General features: G+C 40.4%; 1 protein-coding gene across 2 annotated transcripts in view; it reads left to right on the forward strand.

The window, feature by feature from the left end:
* HECW2 (HECT, C2 and WW domain containing E3 ubiquitin protein ligase 2) overlaps positions 1 to 15,447 on the forward strand; it is a 101,496-nt gene that overhangs the window by 37,668 nt on the left and 48,381 nt on the right. For both annotated transcript variants that reach the window (XM_053472220.1, XM_053472222.1), the window contains exon 3: positions 12,749 to 12,856. In XM_053472220.1, coding sequence (XP_053328195.1) covers positions 12,749 to 12,856 — 108 coding nt within the window. The remainder of the gene's footprint in view (positions 1 to 12,748; positions 12,857 to 15,447) is intronic.

Raw genomic sequence — 15,447 nt, forward strand, 5'->3', positions numbered from 1 at the left:
TATTTACATAAATAAAGAAAAGAAACATTGAACATGAGAATGCAAAGGATGTATACTGAAAGTTACTGGGAGACAGTGTAAGGATGAAGGTATAAATGTCCACAGATAGAGGCAATTGGGGATTTGCCCAGTGAACCTGCAAGTCTGTGAAAAAAATGCGAAAGCTGTGGGGCCATTGCAAGCAAGGAAAGTGTGGTGCTGTGAACTAAAAGAAGAAGTGAAAAATGGTAATAATTGAAGTAAAGGAAGGAATATAATGAAAGGATGGAGAGATGCTTATGTTGGAAATGTTTCTGCAAATGCCCATTGGTTCAAGTAAATGTTAGAACACAGACCAATTTTCCTAGATGTTCTTAAACTTGCAGTATATGTTCTAGTAACTATTAAACCCATCAGAGGCTGTTCCTTTAAACGGATTCCATAATGTTCTCTGCTGTAAATCCTCAAGCACAGAGCAAAGTTCCCACAGGCAGGGTTTCCTTCATACACCCTGGGAAATGACCCGTCCCCACACTCTTTCCTGTGATATTCTTTCCAACTAAGCTTTTATAGGTCTGTAGAGGAAAAATTATTTGATTAAAGGAAATCCAACACATAAAACAAAGTCTTGCGGATATATTCCACTCAAATTGAGAGAAAGAGAAAAGTTTTGTTTTACCGTCATGTGAAAAAGAGAGCGCACCCTCTTTGAATTCTCTGGTTTTACATATCAGGACAAAATAACAATCATCTGTTCCTTAGCGCTCTAAAAATTAGGTAAATACAACCTCAGATGAGTAACACATGACATATTACACTGTGTCATGAGCCATATTTTATCTGGTTATTATAATGCATATTAGCAAACTTTGCAAGTACTTTTGAATGTACTATTCAAGTAGTTAAAAAAACATTACCATAAGGAGAAGCTGCAGCTTCAGAGCTGCAGTGCCGAAAAGTTCCCCCATAGAAATTAATGGGAAGGCTTTACACATACACAGGGGTCTAAACAAACCCCTGCAAGCAGCATTCAGCAGAGCCAGCGCTGGATCTGACTTGAAGTGACTACATCATGTGCAGCGGGATGCATTTGGCTAGGGATGGAAAAAGGGGCAAATGTATTTGGGGGAGATTTCATCTTTTATTCACATGCCCTGTAACAAATCCAAATCTGTATATCAATCTTCTTCAACCACACCCATGCAGTTTATGCCATAAACAGGACCATATTTTATATACACATTGCTCAGTAGCAACCAAATGTTCGGTAAGTCATGAGTCACCATGTCTTACGTGCATTCGTTGAAGAAACATGACGTGCCCTTTCTCATTGGATCTGTCACCTAAAAAGATTTTAGAATCATTCAAGGGGGGCACTCCAGTTAACCCTCCTGTAACACTCCAGATCCCTTATACCTGTATACATCATGCCAATCTTGTTATTAAAATGTCCTCTGTTACTTTTTGTGACGGCCCGGGGTTAATAAGTGCCGTCTATAACAGCTATTATGACCCTCCGGGGGTTAAATAATGCCGTGTCTGATCAAGTACCGTTTAATAATCAGGGGTTGTGATCAATGTTCCCTCTAATTTTTCTCTTGTCCAAAATTTTTTCCAGAGCCAAAATTTTGTGCGCACAATATGCTTCTGCAAATGTTACATTTAAATTGTTAGTCTATGTATTTGGTACAGCTTGCTCATGCACTACATTATAGTGTGATAATATAGTATTGGTTACACAACAGTATTAATGTCCACTTTGCTTTGTCACACAGTCCATATAAAGCGAAGTTGGTGGAGCTGAAAAAATTCACATTGCAACGGGGTGGAGCTTTATATTTCCACCCCTTTTGACTCCACTTCCATGGTCTATTTTAAAGGTGAAATTCTCTCTGCATAAGTAAATTATGAGCAAATCACGAGCGGAGGATCAAAAAAAAAACTGTTGTGTGCAGGGGTGTACCCTAGAGTATTTGGCACCTGGGGCGTATCCTGTGTGTGGCACCACCCCACACACGCACATGCACACACACTTTAAAACTGCTTCTATCGTTGATAGGGGTACAGCATAACTGTTATCATTATATACTAAGGCAGACATTGACTGGGGTACAGCATAACACTTATCACTATATACTGAGGCAAACATTGACCGTGGTGCAGCATAACTGTTATCATTATATACTGAGGCAAACATTGATGGTGGTACAGCATAACTGTTTATCATTATATACTGAGGCAAACATTGACGGTAGTAGAGCATAACACCTATCACTATATACTGAGGCACACATTGACGGTGGTACAGCATAACACCTATCACTATACATTGAGCCAGGCATTGACAATAATGCAGCATAACCCCTATCACTATATACTAAGCCAAACATTGATGTGGTGTAGGCCTATAGTATATAGTAGGGATGCACCGAAATGAAAATTCTGGACCGAAACGGAAATTTCAGCATTCACTTGACCAAAACCGAAAATGACCACCCCCACACCTTTAAAAACAAAAAAAAGTAACACACCAAAATTAGACACAAAAAATCATTAACAATATTAATATATATATATATATATATATATATATATATATTTTTTTTTTTTAACAGCAAACAATATAATAGCAAACATATATACATAACAGCAATCACACTGCTATCATGCCCAGGCAGCTAGTACATGCTGGAACCTGGGCATGATAGGAATCTGATTACAGCTTCCCTATGCCATGCTGTTCCACCCCACTTACGCATCCATGCTATCATACACACACACACACTCATTCACAAACATCCAGTTTAAACTACAGCATAACACCCATCACTCTCACACACTTACTAATCCACTCTCACTGAATGTTTTCCTACCTTTTCTCTGTCACTGTCACTTTTCCTCTTCCTCTTCGTTCTTCCTCTTCTTCTTCTTCTGTGTCCTGTCCCGGTGCAGTGTGTAAGGTGGTGGGCGTGGCTTCAGTGTTGTGCGCCGGGATATGACATCAAATCCCGATGCACAGCATCAGTTGCCGCGCGCATAGCAAGGGAGCAGGATCGGAGGACCTCCTGCTCCCTTGATTGTCTTTAAGCCGGTTAGAGGGAGATCCTTGATCTCCCCAACCGAGCCTGCTCCTCTAGCGGCGGAGAGATGCCGTCTCTGGAGAGATGCCGTGCTGACTGCCCTGCCCCCTGCAAGGTATGCTACTGGTTGTGCGCGCAATTTTTGGATATGTGCGCTTTCTCTAAAAGCTATGTGCGCGCACACAAGCGCACAGCTTAGAGGGAACAACGGTTGTGATTGTTATATGTGTGTGATTGTTTTATGTGCCTTGTGTGCCGCCCCTGTCCATGCTCCACATGTCCTGCCCACAGACTTTAACCCCTCGTATCCCGGATGCCATCAGCCCGCTACCGCACCATTTCCCTGCTATTAACACACAGGGGGTGGGGGTACGGAGTGGGAACAATTCGGAGAAGAAGCCTTCCATGGATGCCTGGTCGCCGGGACTTCCGGAGGAGCGGAAAATGACCAGCGCGGCTGCCGAACGTGCCACGGCTATCTCGCGTTTAGTCCCGGGGAAACTTTGAACTGTTGTCGCTCGGGGCCCCTTCGACCGATCACATCGCTTTTGGGACCAGATGTTCCTGGACCCCGAGCGCCCCCTCTGCACCCCCGAGATCGCCGCTGCTCCTTCGGGATCACCCCGAGAACGACGACCAAAGTATACTGGCATTGTGGGGCTCGGTGGCCTAAGCGTGGCTCCGGACTGTCTGGGCAGGGCGGGGAGATTTGTTCTGATTTATGACCTTTTTATCACCTAACCTGTATATAAGCCTGTGTGTTTCCCAATAAAGTGTGTTATTTCCCTGGAAAATTAGTTTCGTCTAATGCTTCAGGGGCCCGCTGGATCACTAGTTGTCCTTGTCAGGACAACTACGGCACTGTACTCAGCTACGCCTCGGCGGGCTGCGGTGCCGTGACGCTAGAGTCACCCCAGTTCCGCTAGTATCGGCTAGCGCTACAAGCGGTTAACCCTTTAGATCCCGGCAGGAAGCATCGCAGGATCGACGGGCATACCCAGCCGGGGTACAAGGTGTGCCCGTGACAATTTTTATTTATTTTTGTTGCCTTATTGCTGCTGCATGAATTCTAATTTTAAAGTGCTTTCCTGGGCCCTGGGCAAACTCATAAATGAAATGTTCAACAGTGCTCCTTATCTCATGTGCTGTGGTATGGAAGGGACTAAAGTACAGAAATAACTGGAGGCATTTGAGGAGGCATGGGCGAACAAATTGCTTAACATATGCGAACCTCAGTACAATGTTCTGTAAATGTAACCAAAACAACCCTCCCAGTGACCTGAGATATAGAGGTAAAAGCCGCTTCCCAGCAGCCCAAGTGGTTACTGATATATTAAACATTTAAGACAAGCTAGCATTATGGTGCTACTGAATAATGCACAGGATCACAAGCTGAATCCCTACAAAGCTACAAGAGATGTAAAGCACCACACCTGATTTTATGAGGAATATAACATACTCTTTTGCATGCAAATATACAGATAATTGAAAGGATGACCAAATTACCAGTTATATACAGTGAATAAAAATGAGGCTTCCACACTGTATTTTAACCAAAGCATGGATGTTTGCCTGCTGAGCCAAGGCATCCCAATTGGGAAGGACACCTAACTTAAATACAGCGTTAGTTAATATAGAATGACTGGGCTTCCAAACCACCTAAATATTGGTGATACAAAGCTGTTAGGCTTTGTATGCTTCACCCCCCAAAAAAACCCTAATATGGAGCACAAACCAAAAAGAAGGGGCATACGAGAATGGTAAAGGATTTCTTATACTAACTATTCTGTATGATAATTGAGAAAGTTAGGGTGATTGTGTCATTAAAGATTTAACATTTTTAAGACAGAGCAGAATTCCAAGCGAATGTAGTAGCTCAAGGGGTGCAATTAAACTATTTTTAACTTTCATTGTTATTTGACAATGAGGAACAGATAACAGGCTGAGATGCTGGACTCCAGGACGGAAGATGAGAAACCCAGGCGTAGAGAGTGTGGAACAAGTATCTAGTTTGAAGGTAGAGGGAATGTCTGAGACTGACTCAATTCTTCATTTATTGACAATACAGCAAAAGGTTACATCCAAGTACAGCATATTCATGTGCAATGGTCATACAGCTGTAGTCAATATACAAGTATAGTCTAACAAGTGTATATAACACATGGAACCGAGGTTACATACAAGAAGTATGAGTAAACAGTACATAGGTATACACGTCACACAATATAGTAACACAGTATAGTACAGTAACTGCACAGTTTACATTGTATAGTGTAGGCAAAGAGACATCGGCATACAGAGTAACCATAGACATAATTGCCTAACCAACGAAGATAGTCAGGGTGGGGAAGTCTGGAGAAGACACAAGCTCTTTCGGGAACGTCTGAGACTGGACCCTGTGGATTAATCAAAATCCCTGCGGTCAGTTAAAGCTCATGGAACTTTTTTCTTGCCTTTTTGCTAAAAAGTTGAGGAGGATACCTCATTGGAACACTTTGGGCTTAGTCCAGGGTATGAAGTAATCCATTACTCCTAAACCACGAAGCCCTTAGGATGACCAAATGTCGATCTGCCTTAAATCTTAATAAATCCTACTGAGTACAGTGACAATTTGTTTTTGTCTGAATGTATGTGTTAGAGATACGCCAATACTCCAATCCCACTGCAAGCACCTGACACTTCTCTTTAGGTGCTGATGTGCTGAAAGAGCTATCAGTTACCATTAAAATGCAAATGAGGCTGGGGAAAAAACTTTGGGCTGGATGACTTTAACTAAATAGTATGTACAAATTGTGAAGCATGATGAGTGGCTGATCATATAGGTGTATACAGCTTTTCATTATTATTAATATTATATATATTGTTTCAATTTGGGAGCCTGCACAGCAAAGGTCAGCTTTGTAATGTGTATGAGTCACTTCCTAGTTTCTTAAGTGATATATTATCAGCTGTAAGAAGCAGACCCTTCAGGAAATGAACTAAAATATCCTGGAATTCCATAGATTACGTCTTCGTTTGCACTTAAATCAGCAGACTGAAAGCAGGAAAGAATCATGGATCATCTTGGAAAATGTGGTCTTTCTCATGGTAGGGTATTGGAGTATGGCAGTTGCAAACCTGGTAAACTTCACATAAAACCGTTTTGCCAGTAGATGCCGTATGAAGAACGTGTTTACAACCCCTGTACATATGCAGAAAAGTGTTATCCATTTGGGAACTTGGTTCAAAGCACCAGAAACACATACGTGGTGCTCATATGATTGGCTTTGCCTGTGTTACCGGCCTTGGTGGTGGAAAGTGGTGGAAGACAGTACCGCCAGCCATAGAAATGTGTTCTGTTACGTTTTAGAGCTGTTATCAAGGGTGAGTAACCATCCCCACATGTGTATGAACGAAAATGTATTAATAATATAATGTCAGACCATTGTATATAACTGTGAATGCAATACATCAAAACATACATGCCTGTTCCTTCTTTATGTTTTAGAGCTGCGTGAAATTTAAAAACTAGCTAAACATTATGGCGAAAAATATGCCTCGCTACCTCCTGTTTTCTAAAATTACAGGTTTGCAGTAGGTATTTTAAAATCGGAGTAAGGTGTACGCATCACTTTGTAGGAAAGCTTGGATTATTAGAAATTGATTCAATTGATGATCAAAGCAATTTATGGTAACAGTAAATGTTTTGAAGTATTTTTTAAACGTTTAATTCTTACACTATATTGATTTCTATATCAGGTTTTTTTGTTGGCAGGAGGGCAGTGCTCCAGTTGCGTCTGACTACAACACCCATAATGCTCACTAAGCTTGGAGTGTTGGAGTCATGGCAACAGCAGCAGCTGGGGCATATGAGTTGACATAATTCCCTTGCATCCAAAATAAAGAAGCAGAGGCTCAGCACTCAAATGATAAGGTGAGTTTATTTCACACAGGCAACGTTTCAACGCACAGGTCTTTCTCAAGGCTTGAGAAAGACCTGTGCGTCGAAACGTTGCCTGTGTGAAATAAACTCACCTTATCATTTGAGTGCTGAGCCTCTGCTTCTTTATTTTGGATTTATTGAGGGACTTGGTGGTACCCTGGCTCGTGCACCATTTCACTGCTGAGTGCTGCATTCCAACCTTTCTTTTTGTGTATGATAATTCCCTTGCAGTCATGACAACACAAAGGAAGGAAGCCTAGAGGATGGGCTATTACATCCTAGATCTTCCTGAATTTAGGGTTAACGCTACAATTTTGTCCACATGTGTTTCAGCTAAGGATGTTAACCATAGATAAAGTGTTGATGAAAGGCTGACCTTCTTCAGAACTGCACACAGTTGGTAGATTTATTTTAGAGCGCATGAGAAACATTCCTTTTTGATCACTTCCTCCTGTACTGACAAGAGGAAGGAGCAGGAAGACTCAGCTTTGATGTGGTAGAGCTACTGTTTTTGCAGTTATTTTCCCAAAACTACACTGGAATTTGTTACGGAACTAGGGTTGACTCATCCTCTACCATGTGTGGCTTACTCGGATGAGCTTCAGTGTCATCTTTAAGAATGACGCACCAAATAAAGTCTGTGAGAAGTAACAAGTAGGCAAATGAAAGGCAATTAGCTAGCTCAAGACTCGGCAAATAAGATGGTCCCGACACTTCAGAGGTGTTTTTATTTTATGGCGCATAAAGCAAGAATTGTGAGTACTGCTGGGAATACAAACCTTATTTAGAAATGAGCTTCTGAAGGATGGGAAACAAAGTGAAACCAAGACTCTGATCTGGAGAGATATGGTAAGTAGATAGAAACTCTGATCACAAAAACAATTTTGGTGTAGAACTATATTACACATATATACTTTTAAAAATCATTATTTAAGAAAGCTAATAACCTACACTACATGTTTGAACTTTGGGTTTGGAAAAGGTCTGCTAGCAGCTATTGGTTATCTTCAGATGTTGAGAAAATGTAATTTTATTTCAAATTGATTTCAGGCTAGATTGTCTCTTATAGCACCAATTCACATTAACATTTGTGTTAGAAATATTGTTTGTCCTGTTTGTGTTTGTGTGAGTCAAGAGAATTGGATTAGATATGTACAATATTAAGGCTTGCAGTTTATCCTTTGCAAGAGTATGCATCTACATTTATTAAACTGCAAAAGGTTAACCATTAGTTTTTCATGATACACCTTATAATTATACACCCCTTTCACATTGACTTTAAATGTGTCAAATTATATATATATATATATATATATATATATATATACGGTATATACCCACAGAAAGTATGGACAATAATATAAATAATAGTGCTATTTGTAGATAATAATTTTGTCACATCACTTGTATGTTGTCTGTACAGATGTTTGAATTAATTTTATGTGATTGTGACCTTTCGTTTTTTTTTTACATTTTCCACACATCACAATATTTTGTACACAGTAGAGAATGGAATCACAGGGAAGTAATTCAATAATTTCAGCTTTATGCTTTGTCATAGCACACCTTTTTGTGTTGTTTTGTACACATGTGTAGAGGAAGTTAGGTGTTGGAAATGAAATACTTTTGTCACACCAACATTTACAAATTTAACATCTCTAAGAGGAGTCTCAAAAAGATAAGAGGGGATACAGTATACATGACAAAGTTACAATAACCATTTCTGTGTTGTATAAAGGAAGGCAAATGGGGTGTGACAGAGGAAAGAGTTTGACATAGGTACAGGAAGGAAGTATATTTTAGTGCGTCATGCACAGATTGTGGTTAATGAGGAACTTCTTTAATGGGGGCATTTCTGTGATTCCATGATATAACTTTACTGGAGATGGTCAGTGTTAAATATAACTGTTAGCTGTAGACATGTGTTTCCTGGCTATACAGTGATACTAGCGATCCAGTCCTCATACTTGGGATAGGGACCTTTGTGGGGAATAGCCGAGCTAAAATCATTATTTACATTTTTATATATTATTTTAGGGCTTATAGAAAAAAAATGATTACTCTTTGTCGGCCAATGAGTATTTGTCAGACACTGAACAGTACTGCTTGATGTTACATTTCAATCTCTTATGCCTTATGCAAAGAATGAGGTTAAAGGAAAAAGGGTAAGAGGGACAGAACGTGGGAGAGGAATTTCTTATAAGACTTTCACAACTCTCTGACCATTATTGGAGGATAGTCATCAACTATGTTTAGATGCAGAACTCCAATACTCAAGGGCTGTGAATAGGCCACAATTTTGGATACCCCATCTTGAGCTTGGGCATTTCGATTTGACTCTTTGTTTTCAGGCAACGATGCACGTGATTTCAGGCTTGCTTGCAGCCCTCAACGACTGGAGTTCTGCACCCTTGGATTGAGCTTTATGTTCTGTGTCCAAGTACCAGTTCCGCAAAGATTGATGGGTATCAGGTATGCAAGTGCATCTACTGGTCAGTAGAGAACAGGATGCTTAATTTACATTACCTACATTTTGAAACTTGGAGGACTTTTTTTTTTTTTTAACTCAGATGGCATAATCAAATTTTTTAAAAATCCAGCAGCAAAAGAAAATACAATTACGTGGAGTTGTTGCCTTGAAACAGGCAGACTACCGGTGCAGATGTTAGCGTTGTGTTTGTGGGATTCTCAGAGTATGTAGATAATTGCTTTTCATCCACAAAATTATTTGTTTGATACTTCTTTGCCACTGTTACATAATTAATATGTTAAGTTTTATTATACCTGATAATTCTCAAGGTCTTTACCCATTTATCTGTGTATCTGGGTGAGGGAACTATTTCTCTAGGTAACACTGTCTGGTGGTGACTTTTTCATATTTTGTTCTGATTGTTGATGAGGCTTTTGTTACTGTATACCACAGTTCAAATTCCTTCTTAAAGACCTTAGACTTATCAGAACTTAAAGTATCTTCGATTCACATCCTGTTTTCCAAAAGGACTGTTTAATATATGATATTTATGATGGATTATTAAAGGGTTAATATGTGATTACCTCAGTCAACACATTTATTATGTTCCCCAGAAGCAGTGGCGACTCTAGAAACAATATATAGGGGGGGCACACAAGATACCACAGTCAAACTGGGGGGGCATTAATAATTTCCACCATTAAAAGATACCACTGAAAAAACACATATTATATATATATATATATATATTTATATATATATTGCCAAAAGTAATGTGCTATGGAATGATACTTTTGTTATTGGACAATACAATACTTGATCATTCAACATTGGAAGCCTGAAGCCACAATTTAGTACGACTAATCCTTGAAATCCTTTAAACAACACAATACCTTAACTTTTGCACTAAATGATTTCAGGGCCTAATATTAGATCCTGCTGCTGATATACATATATATTAGCCCCTGCTGCCCATATATATTAATATTAGCCCCAGTTGCCGATATATATTAATATTAGTCCCTGCTGACGATATATATATATATATATATATATATATATATATATATATATTAGACCCTGCTGCCGATAGCAGGTATAGATCAACACATTAACACACAAACCCAGCTTTGCGTGTATAGATCAATTTAAATTCACTTGTGATCTCAGCACTGAAGGTATATATCAAATAAACAGAATCAGACATATAAATCCTGTATTTGCAGGTATACAATAATAATATATGAAACGTAGCATCGCAGGTATAGATCAAATAAATACATGGAAACGGCATTGCAGGTATTAATCAACTGAACAAGACATACAAACCCTGTATTTGCAGGTATACATAAATAATGTATGGAAACATAGCATAGCAGATATGGATCTACAGAATAACACAGAAACCCAGCTTTGCAGGTATAGATCAATTGGAATTCACATAAAAACACAGCATTAAAGGTATATTTAAAACCCCCTAAATTACAGGCATAGATCACAGGTTGCACACCCCAAAGCAAGCCCTGGCGTCCATGCTGTCCACATAGAACCTGGCCAGCACCCAGATAACACACATACGATTTGCCATCTTCGTCCCATATACACCCGGCCTGTGCCATCTCGGTCCCCAAGGCTCAAATATCCTGCTAGTGCCATCTTTGCCCTTCCACAATTATACATCTATGATATACACAAACACATTAACTCATGCTCTCCCTCATTCAGACAATTCATCCACACATTAACTCATGCTCTCCCTCATTCAGACAATTCATCCATTTTAAGAAACTACGCCTCTTGGAGCTTCGAATGAGGGGCTACATGTATTTCTAGGACAAAAGTTGAGTGCACAAATAATGATGGAATATGTCTCTTTGGCTAGAAAATATGTTTTTTCTATCCATAGCGACATGTTCATTTGTGTCTAGCGCACTCCATGTTTGTACTAGAAACACATACAGCCCCTCATTTGATGCGCCAAAGTGTGTAGTTCTTGCAAATGTGTACTATTTGTGCCATAATTTAACTTCCTACATGAGCAGTAATGCCACGTCAAGGCTTCAACCCTAATTACTGATCATTCACACGCCTTTCATATCTCCATTCACTCGCAGAAGCACACACCATACTTTCCATACATTCACTCACATAAGCACACACACCATTCTTTCCCCTTACAATCCCAAAGAAATGATGGTAAAGGGAGAAAAAAAAAATCACTTTTACAGCAAAAATAAGTTTTGCAGTAAAAATGCAAGGCGCTCCAGGGATGAGATGGTTACTCACGTACCGCACAGGCTAAATGGCTGATTTTAATAATATTTGCAGTTCATCAGGATTTCAAAAATTGCCTCCCTCTACCGTTGGCTAAATTTAACCCCATGATCAAAGGGATCATGGGATTAAAAATTAGTATCGGCCATTTTTAAAAAGGGAATGTGACTTGTTATAGCTATGTGATCGCTGTGGTAACATTGCCTATCACAGTGATCATTTAGCTAGAATACTTAAACTTTTTTATTTTTTTTAAAGTTTAACTACTTTAAATCATTTTTTTAACATTTTTTTTAATGTAATTGTTTAAAATTATTTTACAAGCTATATATCGTTGGAAAGGTGAGATAATTACCTTTCCAACGGTATATGTTGGAGGTCTGTAGCTGCTCAGATGCCTGAGATACAGGCATCTAAGCAGCATGCCCCTATACCTCTTTAACTGACAATTGTCAGTTATTAATAAAGTTGCGCGGTGACGTCATCGCGTCATTACGCGCGCCGTCACCGGCCGGATCGGGTGGCCCCGGTGATGCCCTTCAGTGTGAGGGGCAGATCGCCGGGGTAGGTGGTGATGGGGGTCCACAGACCTCCATCAAGGTAAGATGGTGCTAGCGACGGCATGGTGCCGTCGTTAGCACCCGACTGTGACTGCTAGCGATGGCACCATGCCGTTGTTAGCAGTCAAGGGGACTGTCCTGGGTGGCTCCAATTTTGGCGGAGGGGCAACAGGGGGGGCAAGGAATATCCTAGGGGGGGCAATTGCCCCCCCTTGCCCCCCTGTAGCGACGCCACTGCCCAGAAGAGGGAGAGCTCTGGATGCTCTACCCTTTTATGATATGTATCCAGAAATAAATCCTCTTATCTCAGTAATACTCTGTATTTATTTCTTACATCGTTCGATTCGTCTAAAACACACCTGAACTGATTAAATAAAGGTTTTAAGTTTTTCCTTGACATTTGCCAAATTCTTGTCATGTTACTTTCCTTATTGTCTTCTAATTGTGTGTTTCCCCCAAACAGATGAAAACTGCCCAGCAAATTTTTGGGATTCCAAGAACAGAGGTGTAACTGGAACTCAAAACGGGCAGATCATATGGAGAATTGAATCGGGTCCCTATTTTATGGAACGTAAGTACATTCTTTGAAAAAAAGATGTTTTTACTTGAGCTACAGCCTCTTAATATTATAGTGTGGTAAGAAAACATTCTAGTTATTAAGCATGAAGATATCCCTACTCAAACATAGCAGAATTGCTCGAAAGGTATCACAAACCATAAGTGTTCTATTTAACTTCAGGTTTTTGAGCCTTTAAGTAATCCACTTAAAGAAAAGGACCATGAGACCACCAGGATGTGCAGTCTTTAGCTAAAACTGGTGAAAGGTTGCATGTTGACCTCACTTATATTGCTGTATATTTATACTTCTAAAAGCTTCTTCTTCTGGAAGCATAATAAGAAATAAGCCTCTTTTATACAATACATTCTCTTTTCTATGTTGACAGATGACTGGTAACTCATAAGGGAGTATAGCGTATTCACTTCATATGAATCAAAGAAGAATATTGACATGATGCAGAATATGGCTTGGATGAGCCACACTGAATTTATGTAATGAAAGATGGTGTTTTGTTTCAGTTAGGAAATATCTGTGTCCTAGTTTGGCTGCACGACTTCCTAAAAATGGGTCATTGTGTGTGCTTGGCATTAGTGGCTCCACAGGAAGTTTCACCTTAGAAAATGTTTTGTGGCTCCATTTTGTAGAAAGACATAAAAACCAGTATTGACGGAGCATGCAGAAACAAAATAATTGGCAAAGTGTTTGCAGTATTGCAAGGGTTCATTTATAATTGATGAGGCTTTTATTATAGGGAGAGAATAAAAGCTGTCAATGAATGCAAATAGAACTTTGTATTTTAGAGTAATAGCTGTAGCTGTGTCCAAACAGCGTATTAAAAGATCTCAAATGCATAGTTATAATGGATACATGCTATAACGTATTATTATTTTACTCCAAGTCTGGACATTTTAATGTTGATACTTACAAGAACGTTATGGCATATAACCACCATTTGAAGAATTAAACGTCTTTTTAGGCCTTTTTTATTCAGTGATAGGGGAAAGATAGACAGCGGTTGTAAGGTGTCCATTTCCAACATTACTTGGGAGGTTTAAATGTGCTTCTCTGAAATCCATTGGCATCTGACACTTCAGATTGTTGTTTTCAGGCTACAAGAAAAGAAAAAAACATGATCCTGAAAGCAGTCTATGCTCAACTAGCATCATCAGAGGATAGAGTAATGCTGCTATGGATGTGGCAGAAGTGGTGCACAGATGTAATAGTGCTCTAAGAAACCGGCCTTGCTTTGAAGTTGTGTAACTGATAGAGGGAAAGAGGCAGACAGGAGTGAGCTGGAGTGGAGGAGAACAGTAGCAGGAATGTAGCTCAACTAGGATGGCGCAGATAATAAAAATGTTGATAAATACCGTATTTGCTCGATTATAAGACGACCCGGATTATAAGATGACCCCCCAAAATCTGAATATTAACTTAGGAAAAAAAGAAAAAGCCTGAATATAAGACGACCCCAAAGGAAAAAAGTTTTACCAGTAAATGTTAATTCATGTAAACTATTTTTTTTAATAAAAGCTATGATTGAGAAAAAGTTTTTTTTTGTTTTTATTTCTTGTATTTTCCAACCTGTCCCCCAGTTACGCACATCTGCCCCCAGGCTTGCCACTCCAATATGGCACTGTGGCCCATGATATGCCTTTTAACCCTCTATATGCCACTGTGCCCCATGGTATGCCTTTTGACCCCCCTATGTGCCACTCTGCCTCCAGAAATGCCTTATACCCCTATATCCCATTCTGGCATTTAGGGGGTTAAAATGCATATTATGGGGCAGAGTGGCAAATAGGGAGGTATAAGGCATTTCAGGAGGCAGAGTGGCATTAAGGGAGTTAAAAGGCATTGTATAGAGCACTCTGCCTCCAGAAATGCCTTATACCCCTATATGCCACTCTGCCATTTAGGGGGTTAAAAGGCATATTATGGGGCAGAGTGGCATATAGGGAGGTATAAGGCATTTCAGGAGGCAGAGTGCTCTATTAAATGCCCCCTTAACGCCACTCCAGAAATGCCCTATGCCCCCATTTAACACACACACACCCTATACCCCCATTTAACTAACTAACACACACACACACACACACACTCTCTCTCTCCCCCCCCCTCTCACCCCCCTTCCCCCGCTCTCCCCGCTCTCCCCCCTCTCTTACCGGTGCTTCCAGCCGGGGCAGAGGGTTGACGTCGCCTTCTGCTGCAGCCGGAAGGAGGTGTGGCTAGCAGCGGGGGTTTGTATGCGTCCGTCTCGTATACTTTCCCCGGCTGTCAGAGATCAGAGTTCCCCGCACCGGTGCCGCACCTCCTTCCGGCTGCAGCGGACGTTGTCTACGCGGATCGCGTAGACGTCAACCCGCTGCCCCGGCAACACATCAGGAAGCACCGGTAAGTGTGTGTATGATGGGGGGGGGTCGGGTGAGACAGGAGGATCCAGGTCCCCTGCAGCGGTGCGGGGGATCTGGATCTTAGTCTCCTAATCAGACCTCTATTTGAGGTCTGATTAGAAGACGACCCCGATTAGAAGACGAGGGGTATTTTTCAGAGCATTTGCTCTGAAAAAAACCTCGTCTTATAATCGAGCAAATACGGTAAAACAT

This window comes from Spea bombifrons, chromosome 7 (genome assembly GCF_027358695.1).
Source record: "Spea bombifrons isolate aSpeBom1 chromosome 7, aSpeBom1.2.pri, whole genome shotgun sequence".
NCBI lineage: Eukaryota > Metazoa > Chordata > Amphibia > Anura > Pelobatidae > Spea > Spea bombifrons.